The 17,858-nt window shown below is 40.9% G+C and overlaps 1 protein-coding gene across 1 annotated transcript; it reads right to left on the bottom strand.

The window, feature by feature from the left end:
- On the bottom strand, nt 1–5,984 carry ngdn (neuroguidin, EIF4E binding protein; the record flags this gene model as incomplete). The annotated part of the gene is made up of 11 exons (XM_080751953.1): nt 1–434; nt 568–631; nt 891–1,044; nt 1,759–1,933; nt 3,379–3,496; nt 3,785–3,837; nt 4,014–4,098; nt 4,301–4,438; nt 4,718–4,789; nt 5,622–5,681; nt 5,964–5,984. 11 exons carry the CDS (start codon nt 5,982–5,984, stop codon nt 415–417), a joined length of 960 nt encoding a protein of 319 aa, XP_080608079.1. The 3' UTR covers nt 1–414.
- Between the last annotated feature and the right edge of the window lie 11,874 nt (nt 5,985–17,858).

The raw sequence follows: 17,858 nt of genomic DNA, 5'->3' as shown, positions 1-17,858 counted from the left end.
TAGAGGTGGTCCCTACTTACATAGTATGCATTTTAGTAGTACTAACTGTGCTTACATCACAACTGAGTATTACCGTATTGGTCCTCTGGGAGTTTGACATTCCCGAATCCCAATACAATATAAAGTTAAGTTTATATCTTCTCATTTTGAATGCACAATTGATGACGTCTTAATAAGCCATGTTTTAATAACATGTCCACATAAAAAATCGTTCCAGAAAATATGTAATTCGTTAGTCTCCATATTGTACTTTTGGCTTTTGTATACATTTTTCAACAAACACAACACCCATTTTAAATACCCCTGGGAAAGCAATTCTTCACCTTTTTCATAAACCAATACAATTACATTTTGCATGATCTAATGCCGTTTTCTTTGTCTTCCATCTTCCCCCAGCATCAGTGGTTTTTATTTCTATTTGTGTTTCTTGAAAGCTGAAAGGGACAGAATAGGGCAGGATTAACAAGCTGATACGTATTTATACAAATCACATTTGACCAAGGTCTGGCAAATAATTGTGAGCACTGAGCAGCAATTTGTTTACAATTTAGATTTCTTATCACCTACCTTTCCTTTTGGTTTTCTTTTTCATGGGATTCTTCTTTTTCTTGGAACGGGGATTATCCCCTTCCTATAGAGACATTCAGCATGTTGTCAAAACATACAAACTACTGTGATTATAGCCAGGCCACGGGCACATATAACAGAAAATGTGCACTGGGACCCCTCAAGCGTTCATTTCATTTACCAAGTACAACTGGAATGAAATGGAACCCTTAAGCGTCCATTTTGTTCTTTGCAAGGATTTTGTATACAACATTTGTGTGTAGATTTTAAGCAGTTTTGTGTGTTGGACAATGAGGCCCAAAGCTACTGTACGGTCAACTCACCGGTCCTCCCTCACCACCCGTCAGGGCAGTGATGTCACTGAAGTGTGTGATGGCATTGAGCTGACTGGACATTCCCATCAAGCCTCTCTTCTTGGCGCTCTTCTGACTCTTGGGCATGTTCAGACGAATCATCATCGACTCCTCATACTTTTTCCTGTGAAGAGGCAAAGATAAAATAGCTTGAGTCATACTGTTGGAACAAAATAGTGCCTAATAAAATTATTATTCATGTGATGCCGTCCGTTTTTTGGCACTTTACGTACTCTGCTATCTTTTACTTCACTACCTGTTGTAATGTTGCTACAGTTTTGAGGAACCGAAACCAAAGAAATGTACTCTTGTGTCCTTGTAAACTAGATATACTGTACGTAACAACACATGAGGTTCTTGAATGTGATTTTAACATGCCTTTTCCATTTACTACATTACACTTATATATTACTATAATCTGGTTTTCACCCATTTGAGCCACGGACCACCATTTGATGAGATTTAGCCTCTCGGACACAAGACTTATTTTGCTATCGTTGGATAAGATTTTGTTCCATGCTGTATTTATGTGGTACCATAGGAGAGATAACAGGCAAACGTTGATCAAAGTAAAAATTCTTCTACATTCTCTGATAGCAAATGAAGTAATGCAGATGTTTAACAATAATTTAACTCTTTGAAAGCGTAAAATGAAACCAAATAAGATAAGGGTCCATTTGGTTATCAACTCTCCATCATTTAGCTCGGGACCACCTTGAACCCTCTTCAAGGACCACTGGTTGAGAACCACTAAATAAATTGAATGAACAACCCTATTGGTTTGTCAAAAAGAACAGGATCGGATCCAACACTTGGGTCTACATATTAAAAATGGCACCTGTGCTGCTCATCACGGCCCTCCTTCTCGGTCTGGAAGTCCCGCCTGTCCCTGATCTCCTCTGGGGCATCGCTGTACTGCTGTCTCAGCTCCTGGATGAGGGAGCTCCGCAGGGCCACCCGACGCTGCCTCTCCACGTGCTCCTTCTTCCTGTCTGCTTCTGTTAGGTCACCGTCTGGGGCGGAGAAGAGAAAATGAATGAATGGGGCGGTAATACAAATTTGGTTTATTTTTGGTCACATCAGGGGTAATCTACCTACATTTACTGTAATTGGACAACATTATACAACTACTGCAGACATTACATTTACAGATCCATTAAAAAAAAAAGCAGCAGATGCGCCCCCCCCCCATTTGTTTCACAAAGCAGGATTATCAGGTGAACAGGTCAGTATTGCCAGGAAACTAATATCTGTCTGACTTTCGAATCCTGCTTTGTGAAATACAATTTTGCCTTGGGGAGGTCCCCCGTCCCCCTCCAAGGTTAGTGGTAGGGGAAACACTAGTCTAACCTAACGCGAACATTCTATGCCCCCGGCAAATCTCAGCGGCTCCTCCGGCGTCTCGGAATGGGCGCGGCAGGGGACATGACTCCTGCTGCTGTCTGCTTTGAGTAAATGAGGAAGTGATCCGCGGTGGAAAACGGATATAATTATAACAAATAAACCTAAACAAACCAGTTCACATGAACAATACTGATGTAAAATAAGATATCTGAACGGCTACATATATTTTATATACAATTAGCTTATATACACTAGCCCAGGCTTTTCTTTTTGAAATGCCTGGATCCCGACTAGGCTAGGGAAACACTGTCATGGGTGTCCACAACATAACAAAAATGTTGTCAAGCAATACATACAGGCAAGCAGAAAAGAGTAGAAAGCAACTGCACTCTGTGCACAAAGATCCCACTGGAGAAAGAAAGCTTCAGTGTTTTGGATCAGTCTCCAGCAGCAGTGTGAGAGAACCAGCTGTCAGTCACAGTGCTGAATGAAACAATGGTGGCTCAATATCAAGCCCATAGATCAGACACCCTTGAGAATGGCACCTTAAGCCATTTAGGCCTAAAATTATTGAATGCTTTACCTATTGAAAAACAGCAGATATACAAGCTCACAGCGCGGCACCGAGTGCCGCGCTGCGAGCTTGTAGATCTGCTATTTTTGAAAAATATGAAAATGTGTGCAAATCTTTGAATGCCGGTATCTCATTATTAAAGTGAACATTTGTAACTCAAATATTTGCTTCTGGGGGGTCCCTGATACAAAACATTTTGAGACGGTGGTCGGCGGCCAAATACATATAATTCTAGGGGTCCTTGACCTGAAAGAGTTTGATCACCACTGACGTAGAAACATGCTTTTTTTCAACAAAAAAAAAACTCAGAAGGATTTAGAAGACACTTATAGATTCGGGTCAAAATTGGGTCAAAATTCAAATGTTTGCGATTTTTCAAAAATAGCAGACCTACAAGCTTGCAGCGCGGCACTCGGTGCCGCGCTGTGAGCTTGTAGATCTGCTATTTTTCAATAGTTAAAGCATAAAATAATAATACACAATGTGTACCCGTTCTGAGGAAAAAGTAACTGCAGAGTAAATGGAGATGACAGACATTACCATAGTGCATTGGGGCAATCCTGGGAGGTACATATTTCCTGCCACTAGAGGGTGCCGGCGTCTTCTTAGAGGCTGCCTGGTTTCCATCTTCATCTTCAGACTCTTCTGATTCACTGAGCTGTGAGATTGACATGCAGCAAAGGAGACATTAGCGACCAGTATAACTTTCAAAGTAATGCAATGATGTTGAGCTAGTATTTTAAGAATGAATAATGGCACCCTGACTTTCTTTAAAAACAGAGGAATGACAATTCACATTTGAACTCTATGTTTAAATACACCATTAATCAAAATAATTATGTAGGATGAACAACCAAAACCAACAAAAGCCTGATAGTTGAAACAGAAACCAACAGTTACGGTATATCTAGATATAATCAAAATTACCAAGACGACAGAATCTTACTTTGCTGATAAGGTTCTCAGGATTAGGGCGCAGCTGCAGTGGGTCATTTTCAGCTAAAATGTATTGAAAAGGAAAAATAAATGTTGATATACTATACTGTATGTTATAAGGACCATACAGGCAAGTCTGTCATCTTAGGCCCTTCAAAACTTCAGATACACACTCATTGGACACATAAACACACATATACAACAGTGTTTTAACGATGAACTGATGATCTTCAACTCACCTAAGCTGCCAGTAACAGCTGTGCGCACCAGTTTATCAATCTGATATTTCAGCTTGTGATCCAGGGGACGCAACTTCTCCAGCACCTTGAAACAAGAGACATGAACATGTATCATTAAACATCAACAGCAGTAGCCAGGCAAACTTTTGGTTACGCTATAAATAAATAAAGTCGGCCAAGTACGATAGTTAGGGGAACCACACTAATGAAGTGAAATGTTTCTCTGGTGACTGTGGTGAGCCTGTAATAAGAGAGAGATAGATGTGTAAACTAAGCAGAAACCTCACCGTTCTAATGGTGACAAGTCTGTCCAGGGCTCCACTCTCCTTGATTTTGCCTCCTTCTGTTTTGATGCTGATCAGGTGTGTGAGGTCTTGCAGGTAGAACAGCAGGAGGTGGTACCTAAGATCAAGAAAAGACAAACCCTGAGGCAGAGAGGAGAAGAAAATGAGAGGGATACTAGATGTATTCGTGATCCCAACCAGACCAGGTCAAGTAGAATTTCAGTTAGTTTCATACAATTAGTTTTGACCTGCCGATTAGCACTGAGCGGGCTTTACTGAACAATGACAGTGATAGACTAGTTGAAGTTGCTAGTTTAAAATGAATTTGATGCAGCAAAAAAAATACACTCTAATCTGATTCAAGTTTCATTCCATTCCATTGAAGGATTGTCTTCTGACAAAAAAATATTGATCCCTCACCTTTGTCGTTTTAAATGCTCCATCTTGGACCTTCTTTAGTAGCTCACGGACATGAGCTGTAACTGAAGCAACCTAAAGAGGCGATGTACAGTACAACAGTCATACATTTTATGTCTTGTGCTGTTCATTGTTGTCTAATACAATATTCAATTAATCAATCAGTGTAACACTTTACTTTTTTATTATTTGGATACTGAAAACTAATAAACAATAGACATATTGTAGCCGCAAATTGCAACACTAGATTTTTTTATACTCGGATGAATCTAGGGTTGCAATACCACCCATAGGGATTCAATGCATGAAAACAGTTTTTGCTAACTGATTGTATTAAACGACTTCAAACTCACCAATATTGTGGCTCTATGGAAAGCTTGGAATTTACTCTTGCTAACTGCAAAGTGTTTGTTTCTGAAAATTCCACCGTGGAATTGTTATGATTTTATTTTCTGTCAAGAAATTCAGTTCGGGTGATTATTTTTTCTAAGTGCTGGAGTTTGGAAGCGCTCGTGGGAAGTCACTCAGCAGTCCTGTGTACCAGCTGGTTCTGTCACATAGCCTAATGCAGGAGGCAGCGGGACGTGGTGTTATAGAAGACGAGCGCTTCCTAAGTTCAAGACTTAGAAAAAAAACATGGCTGCTCGGATTTTATTAACAGAAAATAAATCATAACAATTCTTCGGTGGATTTTTCAGAAACAAACACTTTGCAGTTAGCAAGAGTAAATTCCAAGCTTTCCATAGAGCCACAATATTGGTGAGTTTGAAGTCGTTTAATACAATCAGTTAGCAAAAAACTGTTTTCATGCATTGAATCCCTATGGGTGGTATTGCAACCCTAGATTCATCCGAGTATAAAAAAATCTAGTGTTGCAATTTGCGGCTAGACATATTGTTGACGTTACCTGTTCTGTGAGATTGTTTAATAGCTTTACAGCTTTGGGTAGATCACTTTCAATTAAATCCTGCGGGGGAAAACTAACAAACGTTAACGTGGCAATAAAATTGATTTTCAGCCACAAGTCCCACAACTGCAAATGAAATCGAAGAAAACAAGGCTAAGAGGGACTAACACACAGACACAGCCAGGGCTCGGTAGCACGTCCTTTAATATAAAAACATATTAATCTAAACATATTCAAAAGAAACTCGCAAACACGACAAAATAATAGTAATTGATCTGGTATATCTCAGATCAATCATAAAATATAACATTAAGAAATTCTTATTTTTTGAGTATCACTCACGCTGTCTATGGAGGCAGCCATTTTGAAGTAACTCGTGTGTGTACAAGTACGGGAGGCGAGTGTTCCTACCATAGGAGACGCGTGTGCATAAATTAGAAAGCGCGGCCTGTGATTGGCTGGAGCGGAGTTCTGGAGCGCTCGGCTGTGGTCACTTGGACTGCGCGGGCGGGTGTGAATGCGTTTATCGTGGACAGGGCGTTTATCGTGGGCTTGCCCAGGCCTTACGGCCTGGGCATAAATATAACGATTGCATTCACCACGGCTTCGTAACTCGCGCGGCGCTCCGCCGGCCGCGCGGCCCTGGCCCGCTCTTCGCGGCCACTCGCGCCTGCGGCGCTCGGGGGCGAAGAGCAGGACCAAGGTCCGCTGGCCTTCGCGCCGCTTGCAATGTCGTGGACAATAAAACGAGCGCTCCTTCAAACGGCGTCTCCTACGGTAGGAATAATAGCGTACGGGAGCCGCGTAGGGAGTAGGGACGATTGCACCGTCGCCAGTGGTGGAAAAAGTAAAAAGTATCAATTGATGCAGAAAATCAGAAATACTCTGAAGTCCGGAATTCTAAATGTACTTGAGTAAATGTACAAAAAAGTATTGGTATCAACATATAGGCCTACAGTACCGCCTACTTTAAGTACCAAAAGTAGAAAGTAGTCCTACTTGTTGTGCAGAATGTCCCATTTCATGTTTTCAAATGTCGTAAAAGTAGCCTACAATATTCGACTCAGGAACATTAATTCACTAATACATTAATGGTCATATTATATGGAGATCTATGTGTTCCCCTTTATGCCCATATATGGAGATCCCTCAACCCTTTTGTCATCAATATTAAGCCATATGTCAATGGAGCAAATGAATTCATTGATACATTATTATAAATACAATGATATAACGACAACGTATCTCTTTGCAAAATGCAAGCAGACGATTCCCATCCTGTCCCATGTAGCCAAGATTTAACACTATAAAAGGCTCTAATTCGTTCTCCAGCTATACCACCAACATGTGGAACACCCTTCGGCAAGCCTTAAAGGAGTGCAAATCCCTAGACTCCTTCGAAATTGGTCTGAAAAGTCACCTTCAGGCGGCTGCTACTCGACACTTGTAAATACACTAAGCCCCCATTCCACCCCCCACTTTTTTCTCCCAATTTTTCTGCTTTTGTGATGTTATCCTATGCAAAGTACTCTGTTCTATCCGTCTGTCTTTTATAGGCTATGAGATAGGCCTACATAAAGTAGTTCCTGTGTAAATAAGCCGTATAAAGCTTACTAGAATCTACTTTTAGTTGACCTTGTACCTGAGTCAATATCACCATAATGTACATTTGGTGTCCCCCACTACAATCATTCAATTATCCTGAAAATGTAACAGAATAATAGAACTCTGGGGTCATATTATGAATGGACAATCATTTACACACATTTTAGTAGAATGAGTATTCTCTTGAAATATATTTAATTGATTTTACACAGATTTGTTTGACTGGAGGTATGTGATTTTGGCACGTCCCCCACACCAATCTACTAAGTACAGAGTGTCTAATAAGTGGTTAAATTGTATATATTTTTTATTTTTTTAACATAGTTGTAGTGTCCACAACAGGTTATTTGATAAAAAATGTAATTTGGAGCATTTATATTCTATTTTCATAATATTTTTTATCATTTTACGTGTGTCCCTGGCTTTGCTGTCCACCCTGTCATTTGGGGTTAAACTGGCCCTTTAAGAAGGTGTGTCTAAGTTTTACCTAGTTTTTACCTACTTCCTGTCTTTCTTCAATGGAGGCTGAGGCTGTGGCCAGTTGCCAGTAAGTATTTACACTTGTATTTTCTATTTTTTCATGATATTAGGTGTACAGTAGGGTGTTGTCAAGCTTAACATGTCCACCCTATCATGGCAAAAACATCTATTAATATACATATTTTCAGAAATGTGAAATATGTTTGTTAAACAGTACAAAGTCACTTTGCTAACTTAGCCATGTTGCTAACAGAGGATCCACCATGTGTTGATTAAATGCTAAAATTAGCCCAAAATGTCCACCCTGCCATTGTCCACCCTGCCATCAAGCCATCAAGCCTCCCATGGCAGGGTGGACATGGTTCATGACAGGGAGGACATTTACATACTTATATGTGTGTGTGCATATATTTTTGAATGCTTGCTGTTAATTTATAAAAAGTGTGCGAGCTTGACCAACATTCATTTCTAACAGCCTAACATCTACTTAATACAATGATTATAAAATTATTAGGAACATCTCAGATTTTTTTTGGGAAATGGGAAATCCCAAATGTACATTATGGTGATATTGACTCACCTGTGATTTGTGCTGTAATGAAACTGTACTTTTTCCTATTGCAAACTTCTAATAAATTCTTCAATCAATCAAAAATGTGTTAAGTCATAACATTTTAATCACTTGCAAACAGGCCTATATAACCAGAGCCTTCTACCTTCGGAGAGTTGATCCGTTCACTCCATGGGGCCAGGTCTTCTACGCACACATCTATTGGCGTATAGTGACAAACGGCGAACCGGAAGTTTACAGAATGCATTGAAGTCTATGAGGTGTAAAGTGACAATGAACCACGTGACCAGCGCTGTTTCTGACCCCGCAGTGGCAGGACTCTCTGATTAGACGACTCTGTATATAACCAGTGAGTCTACCAGTCATCAGTCTACGGTCTACCAGTCATAAACTAATTGTTTCAGTTTAATTAGCCTACACTATGCGTATAGGCCTACACTAATCTCTCAAGAAACTAGGCCTACTGCGACCACGCTTTTCCCGGTGACCCTGAGTGCAACGGTGGGGGCGTGGGAGTGTGGGGAGGGAACACACCACTGACTATTGCCGATGATGGAGAGGTTAGGCCTATCCACGGGTTTCCAACGCCCCATAGTGCATTACGCAGCTAAAGGTGGTTGCACACTGCACTGCGTGTTTTCGTTGCGTTTTGGAAATCCGAAAGCCGTAGGCCAGGGAGAGAGAGAGGAAAGAGAGAGAGAGCAAGGGAGTGCGACAGCTGCGAAAATCGGAAAAAATCAACCCTGGTCCGAAAATAAATACGAAACGGGCGGCAGTGTGCAAACGTGATTGACATAACGTGAGGTTGATTTTTGTATTCACGCACTCCGAAATTCACTCCGATATTCGGCCCGAAAAACGCAGCAGTGTGCAAAGACCTTTAGACGTTGTACAGTGTACCGAGCTTCCGGCGCCGCAGCCGAGTGTGATTTTACAAGCTCACAACGGGCTGCATGTGCGACGCGACGTGAGCTTGTATGTCTGCTGTTAAACCGGAAGTGTGGTCCAAATATTCTCCAGTAAACTCCCGCGGAAAGAGGTGGATATAGCTTTATGTATTGAGGCACTCTTGCCGATTTCGTAAGAGTAAAGAGACTCACTCATCGCCAATTGCAAGATATTTAAAAGTTATTTGGGGCCATGATGATAACCCCTTCTTCCCACTACTAGACTAATAAAGATTTATTGTCTGTGTTATTGTTTACAACCACAATTATTCACGTGTGGCAAGATCGCAGTTCCACTAGTTTTACTAGTAGGATCAGGCTAAGAAGCCTTTTCAGAAGTTAATTTAATGTTTTCCATTTAATGATTTCCTTTATCGTCATCTTGCGCTAATGCACGCAACTGTTTTTGCCAGGTTTTAAGGTCTTATTTTAGTTGTTTCTCATAAGCTCGCGACCCTCCTTGCCCATCGGTCCCCACCGTTGCGCTCAGGGTCACCGGTAAAACCACGGTCGCAGGCCTACTAGCCTACTCTCCAACACTATGTGGTCATCCGATGCTTTCCCAACAGGTGTTGAGTCATTTTCTCACACCCGTCAGAATCTAACTCCCCCACCCACCCTGACAATTGAGGCATTACATTTTTACACGCAGTTCCCTCTGATTATAAGCTATTAGTAAAAATATAAGATCTACAAGCTTGTAGCCTACTACACCGGTAAAAAGAGGCACATTCATAACCAATGAGTCAGTGCTTCTTAGCCCCTTTGGGAACCTCTCCCTCCGCTGCAGCTCTGAGATGAGGTTCCTCACTTTTGTCATCCTCAATCAGTCCTTGCGGGGAAGCTCCGCCGTTCGCGAACACTTCTGGGAGCGTTTCGCTGTTACTACGTGTCATCTTTTCGACACCCAAACCAAACCCTTACCCTAACCCTAAACTCCGTAACTTATTCATAAGTTTCAAACATAGTCCTACATCAGCCATGTTGAGGACCTACAGAGGTGTTTCAATTTGTGAAACGTGGCTGGTGTAGGGCTAGGGCTACATTTGAAACCCATTCATACATTTACATTTTTATGTAATCGAATGCTACAGTATTTGTTCAGCCCATCAAACAGCTCTTTGGTAAACTAATTACATCCTTTTTCATCCTTTTAGAGTAGACAATTATTTTTACCCCCTTTTTCTCCCCAATTTAGTCCTTATGACAATTGATCCTCCCACATACATTTTCGTGTTCACTGCTGGTGTCCACATCAGTGTTAACCCAACTCATCAGACCGTTTGTCAGCCTTCTGATTGGTCCCTGAGACTCCCTGACTGGCCAACCAGAAAAAATCATTCACTTTTTGCTATCGGGAGTGGAGTTTGTGCAGTGGAGAATGTTGCTTTAGGCTTTCAACAACGTTCCGCTCTGCGCAACACGGCGTGCGTGCAGTACGGCCGCGCGAGGTGATAGCGATTTCGCTCATTGTGGGCTCGCCTATAAGGCGAGCACACTTTAGATATTGTCATTATTTATTTATCTATCAGGCAGGCATATCAAGTATCAAAAAACTTCGGTTCCTTTCTACTCCTACATACTTAGTGAGAAAATGAAAATAAAAACATCAATGTGTTCAGTTTACAGTGGCGAAGTGTGCTATTACTTTTTACAGCAATCGGCCAAATGGTGGCGCTGTAGGAAGCCTTCGAAAGTGCGAACTTTGAACAGGTATAGCTCATGCTGTGTTTGAGGTACAGGCATGAAACCTGTATACACGTATGCGTCTCCTCATGCCGAACAACTTTTAGCCTCTGACTTTTGACCTCTGACCTTTAGATCTCCCACAATTCGGAATTATATGAAAAACAGTAAAAATCTATCTCCTCCTGGGTTTTTTTCGATACGCGCACAAAACTTTTTTCACATGAACTTTGGACCAATACGGTCAAACTAATCTCGGCGGATTTCTTTTAAAGTGAAATATATTTTTTTAATAATTCAATAAATATTGCAGTTTTATGCAAATTATTCTTCGGCCTCTAAATCATACATGCAAAGTTACACGTTCATGGCATTTGGCAAAGATGTAGAGGGTTAGTCAAGGTATCACTGAAACCAATTTTATTCCAATCGGCCAAAGGGGGGCGCTATACGAAGCGTCTGAAAATTCAAACTTCAAACGGGCATAAGTCATGACTCGTTTCGTTTGAAGACATGCAACTTGTTACACGCGTGCTTTGACTCAAGCGGAAGACATCTGTGTCGTTGTTAAGTAAGCTCCGCCCTTCGATTTTCCGCCACTTTGAGCAGTTTGTAAAACGCGTAAACCCGCTTTTATTCTGGAATTTTCGCGTCACGTGCACAAAACTTTTTTTACGTGAACTTTGGACCGATATCTAAAGATCTGTCAGATCGGATTTCTTTAACATTGAAACATGCTTTTTTAAATAATTCAAACAATATTGCATTTTTATGCAAATTATTCTTCTGCCTCTAAAACATACAAGCAAAGTCACATTTTCATGACAAAATAGTGTAGAGGGTTAGTTCAAATATCACTGAAACCAATCTTACCCCAAATGGCCAAAGGGGGGCGCTATATAATTTTGAGCAGTTTGTAAAACGCTTAAACCCGTTTTTATTCTAGGATTTTTTTTGCAATTTGCATGAAACATTCTACACGCAATCTAATGACCTTTATCTAACATGCCTATGAAGTGCACACAAAAAAATTATAAAATAATAATAATAAATATAGCTGCAAGCAGCGATAAAGTGTCCAAAGCCAAAAACACCTCAAATCATGAACACAGCCTGGGATGTGCGTGAAATCTTGCAAGCACATTCCCAATAGGTCAAGGAACAGATACCAACCTTCTCACATTGGCCTGTTATAGCGCCACCAGCGGGTCAACTTTTGCACAACACATTTTTGGAACAAAATGGACCAATCTTTGACGTCAGTAACGTCAAAGAGAGCACTGCCTGCGATCTTGACATTTTGTGCTTTTATAGCCATTGTTTTCTGGCTTGAAGCGAGCCCACAATTGTTTCGAAGGAACAATATTTTTCTAGTTATAATGAATAAGCTTCAACAGACTAGTTCACATGGACCTTATCAATGTAAGAGTTACGATTGGGTACATATGTAACAGAGGTGATCCGAACCTCCCCACCCGGCTTCGAACCCGGGTCTCCCGCGTGAAAGTCCAATATCTTAACCATCGCTCCAAAGGGATATCCCTATGGAACAAGAGCAGATACTAGACTTTTGAGGCTTCAGGCTGGGGCTGCGACTCTCTCCGCCACACTCACCCCCCTTTGACCTCCTCCGACGGGGAAGCCCGGATCTGGGTCACGGCACCAATGTAACAGAGGTGATCCGAACCTCCCCACTCGGCTTCGAACCCGGGTCTCCCGCGCGAAAGTCCAATATCTTAACCATCGCTCCAAAGGGGTATCCCTATGGAACAGGAGCAGATACTAGACTTTTGAGGCTTCAGGCTGGGGCTGCGACTCTCTCCGCCACACATATATTTTAAATGGGCAGAATTACGAAAGCCAGCCTATTATGTGAGTAGAACTATAATCTGGTTGTCATTTTCCTACCCAAGATGCACTGCACTTTCTCTTTCTATCTCTCTCCTCTCTCTGATCCAGAGGATTAAACTAATTAAAACATATTTTCGGGGGGAAACTACTGTTTTGCTATGTAACTACTGTACTTTTTTCTTCCCTTTTTATTAATATCACGTAGATGTGTTTTTTTGGTACTTTATATAGCTGTAATGAGGCTATGAACAATAGTTTTTCCCCATCCACTTCCACTATAAAAGAATCTGCAATGGTGATTCTGTCCCACTGGGATTAAACAATTAAAACATATATTTTCGGGGGAAACCCCCTGTTTTTCAATGTAACTACTGTACCTTTGTCTTCCCTTTTTATTAATATCACCTAGATGTTTTTCCTTTGGTACTTTAAATTGCAATAATGAGGCAATGAAAATACCCTCTCCCCCCATTCACTGCCACTATAAAAACAATCTGCCCAGGGTCATCTGTACCACCATAGTAACAGGGCAGAATGGGGGCGGGATGCCCACACCTGCATTTCAGTTTGAATTGATGAAGAGACAAGAGCACAGAGAGAACAGACAAGGCAGGCATTTTCTTCAATGTGTGTTCTTCTAACAACATCATTTCATGGTAAGTGCAGACTTATTGAAATAATTGTAAATGTGTGCTGCAAACTAACTGCAGTATGTACAGTATATAGGCTATAGGCTACTTATTTCCTAGACTTAACTGCTGCATTTTATTCTTGTTTTATAACAGCCCTGTTATGCTCTATCACTATCCAACATCAGTGAGATGTAAGGCAACTACATTTTCTGTAAAGTTTTCTTTGTGGCTGAATACATGATCCTTGGGATGGGTTAAGCTCATTCCTAAGAAATAAACAACATTATTACCCTCTGCCAAGGCATCTAGCATATTTGGTAGCATGTCCATTTGTACAGTGTGATGTACTGCAGCGAGTGTGGCAAGATCTTCTCAGATGCACATTATTCTTGTCTAATGTTCGGTTTCCTTATCTCAACCCTAGTCATGGTGCAGTTTGGAAGAGCATCAACACAACCCGAAGATCTACAGCTGTACCTCCTTGCTGTTGGGCACCAGAAGAGCAAGATCAACAGCTTCCACAAAGTCATGGATCAGCATCTCATCCCATGCCAGGCAAACCGCTCGCTCTGAGCATTTGATGAACTTTTCAAACCACATTTTGAGCAATGGCCATCAGATGCTTATTTTTAGCCAGTGATGTTTTTATTGTATTCATTTTATTATATCTTGTATTTAGCTTCAAACCTCATACACCACATATGTAGTAAAGGGCCAATTTTCCTATATAGAAGATGATGCTTAAAGGGGAAGACCACCCATTTTCAATATTGAACTATGTCATTAATATACCTTAGAGGAGTTGTGTGGAAATTAAAACAAAGTTCCCCCCCTTCTGTGTTGCCTAGAACTGGAGGATTGATTTTGGGGTTTGTATTGTAAAGTACAATGTGTGATGTCATCAAGTTGTAATTTACAATACAAACCGCAAAAATCAATCCTCCAGTTCTAGGCAACACAGAATGGGGGGAACATTTTATTTTATTTCCACACAACTCCTCTAAGGTATATTAATGACATAGTTCAATATTGAAAATGGGTGGTCTTCCCCTTTAAGTTTCTGCACAAGTGCATAAATAGTGTGTGGTGCTCCAAAATCAAATGCTTTAAATATGTTGTCATGCCTAGAGTGAGAGGTGAAAACACTGTGTTCATTAGTTGAAGTAACAGTATCATGCGTTAAAGTTTTACTATGTAACTTTTTTTATAAAACAAATCTTAAAATTGTCCTAACTGTTAAATCGCTAAAGTTTTAGAACACCCACTCCGTTATTTTCAGCTTCTGAAGCCTTCTCTTTATATGTTTTCTATGAGCCGTGAGGGGGGGAGAATTTCGCGCCATGATGACGTAATCTGCATCATCTGTATACGTTGTGTATACGTTGCCCAATCACATCGCCGATCATGCACACATGGTACACTACCGGCCAATGCAGCGCATCTTGAAGTGGGGTCGCCATATTTGTAGTCGCCCGTGTGTCTCTTTACTCAAAAGCTAATCTCGCCTACCAGGCAGGGTGAAGTAGTCCGTTTCTCCGGAATGCCTGAACGCACAGGAACCAGGGACCCCTCTAAAGATAGCTCTCGGCGTTGTGGAGGCAGACGCGGGGGTGTGAAGGTACGAAAAACGGGCGAAAGACGCGAACGCGACCGCGGTTTGCTATATGGCTACTGACCACTAGTTGAGAATCTTACACAGTATAGCTTTAAGAATGAAGCAAGGTGTATAATTAAACTGTCAGCTATACTGTTTGATGTTCTAAAGTGTTTCAGAAAGTTTGTTAACTTCATTCATAATGTTGGCATGAATGACTGAAAGACTGACTGGACTGGGAGATTATGGCCAAAATAAACATTTTAAACTGTTTTAAAATGTTTGTCTGATTACTTTAACTCTGTTAAAGAGTAAAACATTTAACTCAGGGGTGTGACGATATTGCTACTTCCTGACGATACAATATCTGTCACCATATTAGGCTCTCGATAACAATAATATCACGATATTTAATATATTGTGATATTCAATATATTGCAAGAAATGTCATCCGCGATATATCACGATTAGGGTTGGGACTCGTTAGGATTTTAACGATTCAGAGTCCTTAGCGATTCTCTCTTAACGATTCCGGTTCCTAACGGTTCTCTTAACGGTTCCAATATATATATTTTTTCATATTTTCTGACATCCATTATACAATTACATAATAAACACAACTTAAACCATGGGGGGGGGGGGGGGGGTTGTCGGGAGCAAAAGTTTATCGGTTACATAAGTGATAACCCTTAAGGAAATGTGTTTAAAAATGCGCGATTTTACCCAATTTTAAAAGGGAAAACACACCAGTTTTTTCCTCATAATAAAGCTCCCTATTTTCATTACATTAAAAACAACAATACGAGGAAGAAGAATAGGCTATGATACAAATGTTTTCTATATTAAAGAAAGTGTTTTTTTGCAGACATCATGTCTATAATGTAACACATCACAACAGCAGCAGCGCGATCACGAGCCCTATATAACAGATTAACTCCCAAGTCCCAGTGTACTGTACACGCAAATGTAATTTATAGTAAATAATTGCACTGCAGTGCGTCTGATTTAACGTTCCACTCATACAACTCAGACAACTATGCGTGACTACTTTTGAGCTTGCAGATCCGATATAAACTTGTCTTCATCAACACCAAGACGACGTAACCCTAGCAAGTTGGTTTAAGCTCTTTTTTCCTCTTTAAAACGGGATCGACGCTGACGGGGTCCGTTTTGTAAAGTCCAATTTTCACATTTTGTTCCCTGTTGAAGAACACGCTTCTGTGACTGTGTCTGTCAGCCAGCGTGTGTGTGGAACTTATGGATGTTACACCGACATAAGCGACATTGGTTTGGCAAAGAAATGTGTGACTGCATCGCATAGTTGCATTGGGTAATGTTACTCAGATATTGGTGTCACACATTTCGGTTCCAAAAGAATGTCGGTATAACATCCATGCATACGGTGTGACAGCGCGCTGTCTTTTCTTTTCTTCATCGGAGACCATTCTGATGGCTTCATGCTTGCTCTTGTTGTTGTTGTTGGCTTGTTAATATTAACACGTGTGTGAGAAGGAGGTGACGCTATCACGCTGGAGTGGAGCGAGACATACGGCCCCCCCAAAAGGACAAACGGCTGCGGCCGACTCGCGCTGCTCAGCAGTGTCGCCAGATGGGAAATGTTGAATTATCGTACCGGAGCCTCAGAATTATCGTATTTGACATGAAACTATCGTACACAGCCAAAAAAAGAGAAATCACTTGCGTAAAAACGTAATTTCACCAAAAAATGCCTCTTTAGTGTAAGAAACGACCTTGTTTGAGACTCCTGCGTGACAAAAACGCATCAGATATGCTGCGTGGAGGTAGGCAACTTCCTGGAGCTTACACAAATAAAAGCCTGAAACTGGTCTGGAAAGATGCAACCGGTGTTTTTAATGCCTCCAAGTACAGATCTAGGGTCAGATTGACCGATTTCCTGGCTTATTTTGAGAAGCCAAACCAGATCCCAGATCAGCAGCCAGGGAAAATAGCGAATTCACGCTCTTTTTGGTGATATGCCGAAATTATCGTACATTTGGGCATTTTTGGAATTATTGATCGTACATCGTACAGAGGATCAAATTATCGTACAAATACGATAATTATCGTACGTCTGGCAACACTGCTGCTCAGTGACGCGGACATATTCCCAGCATTTCTTCTGTAGAGGTAGCCTGACGTCACCACAGCTGCTTGTAATGGAATGCACACAGCTAATGCGCGCTGATGAGACCCGTTAAGAGAATCGGACCGGCAAAAATGATTGACCCGGTTCTGGACCCGCTATCATGGAACCGGTTCCTAAAAAGAACCGGTTTCGGGTCCCAACCCTAATCACGATATCTGTAACTGAAAATGAAATATAACCATAAAAGGCAAAACTCTGGAATTATATATTATATAATCTTACAAGATTATTTTATAAATTGGCTAATGAGTAGATGAATCTTGCCTCAAACAGTAAACAAACACTGCAACTTTGTAACCTGCCCACAATTTGTCTGTCCACAACAATGGGTACGCCAACTAACTAATCAATCCATAACTAAAAAGCATGTAGTGAAAATGTAATTGACAAGAAACATAAAATAAGATTGACACATGTAAAAAATGTGCATGCATAGTGCCTCCTCTTAACAGTAAAACACTGACTGGAACCTGTAAAATAACCTCTCTAAAATAGGCTATATTGTGCAAATTACATTTACAGGAGGAAAAATGATTTCTTAATAGTGACATTGCTTAGCATGAGTTAGCAAGTATCACCAATTTATTTTATGTTCTTATTGCTTTGATAATAATACAATAAAGAAATATAAATAAATCCATATCAGTGGTGTGTGTGTGTGTGTGTGTGTGTGTGTGTGTGTGTGTGTGTGTGTGTGTGTGTGT

Source organism: Nannobrachium achirus, assembly GCF_963921795.1.
Source record: "Nannobrachium achirus genome assembly, chromosome: 21".
NCBI classification, from domain to species: Eukaryota; Metazoa; Chordata; class Actinopteri; order Myctophiformes; family Myctophidae; genus Nannobrachium; species Nannobrachium achirus.
Note: the sequence above shows the minus strand (reverse complement) of the source record. Positions and strands in the feature narration are given on the sequence as shown.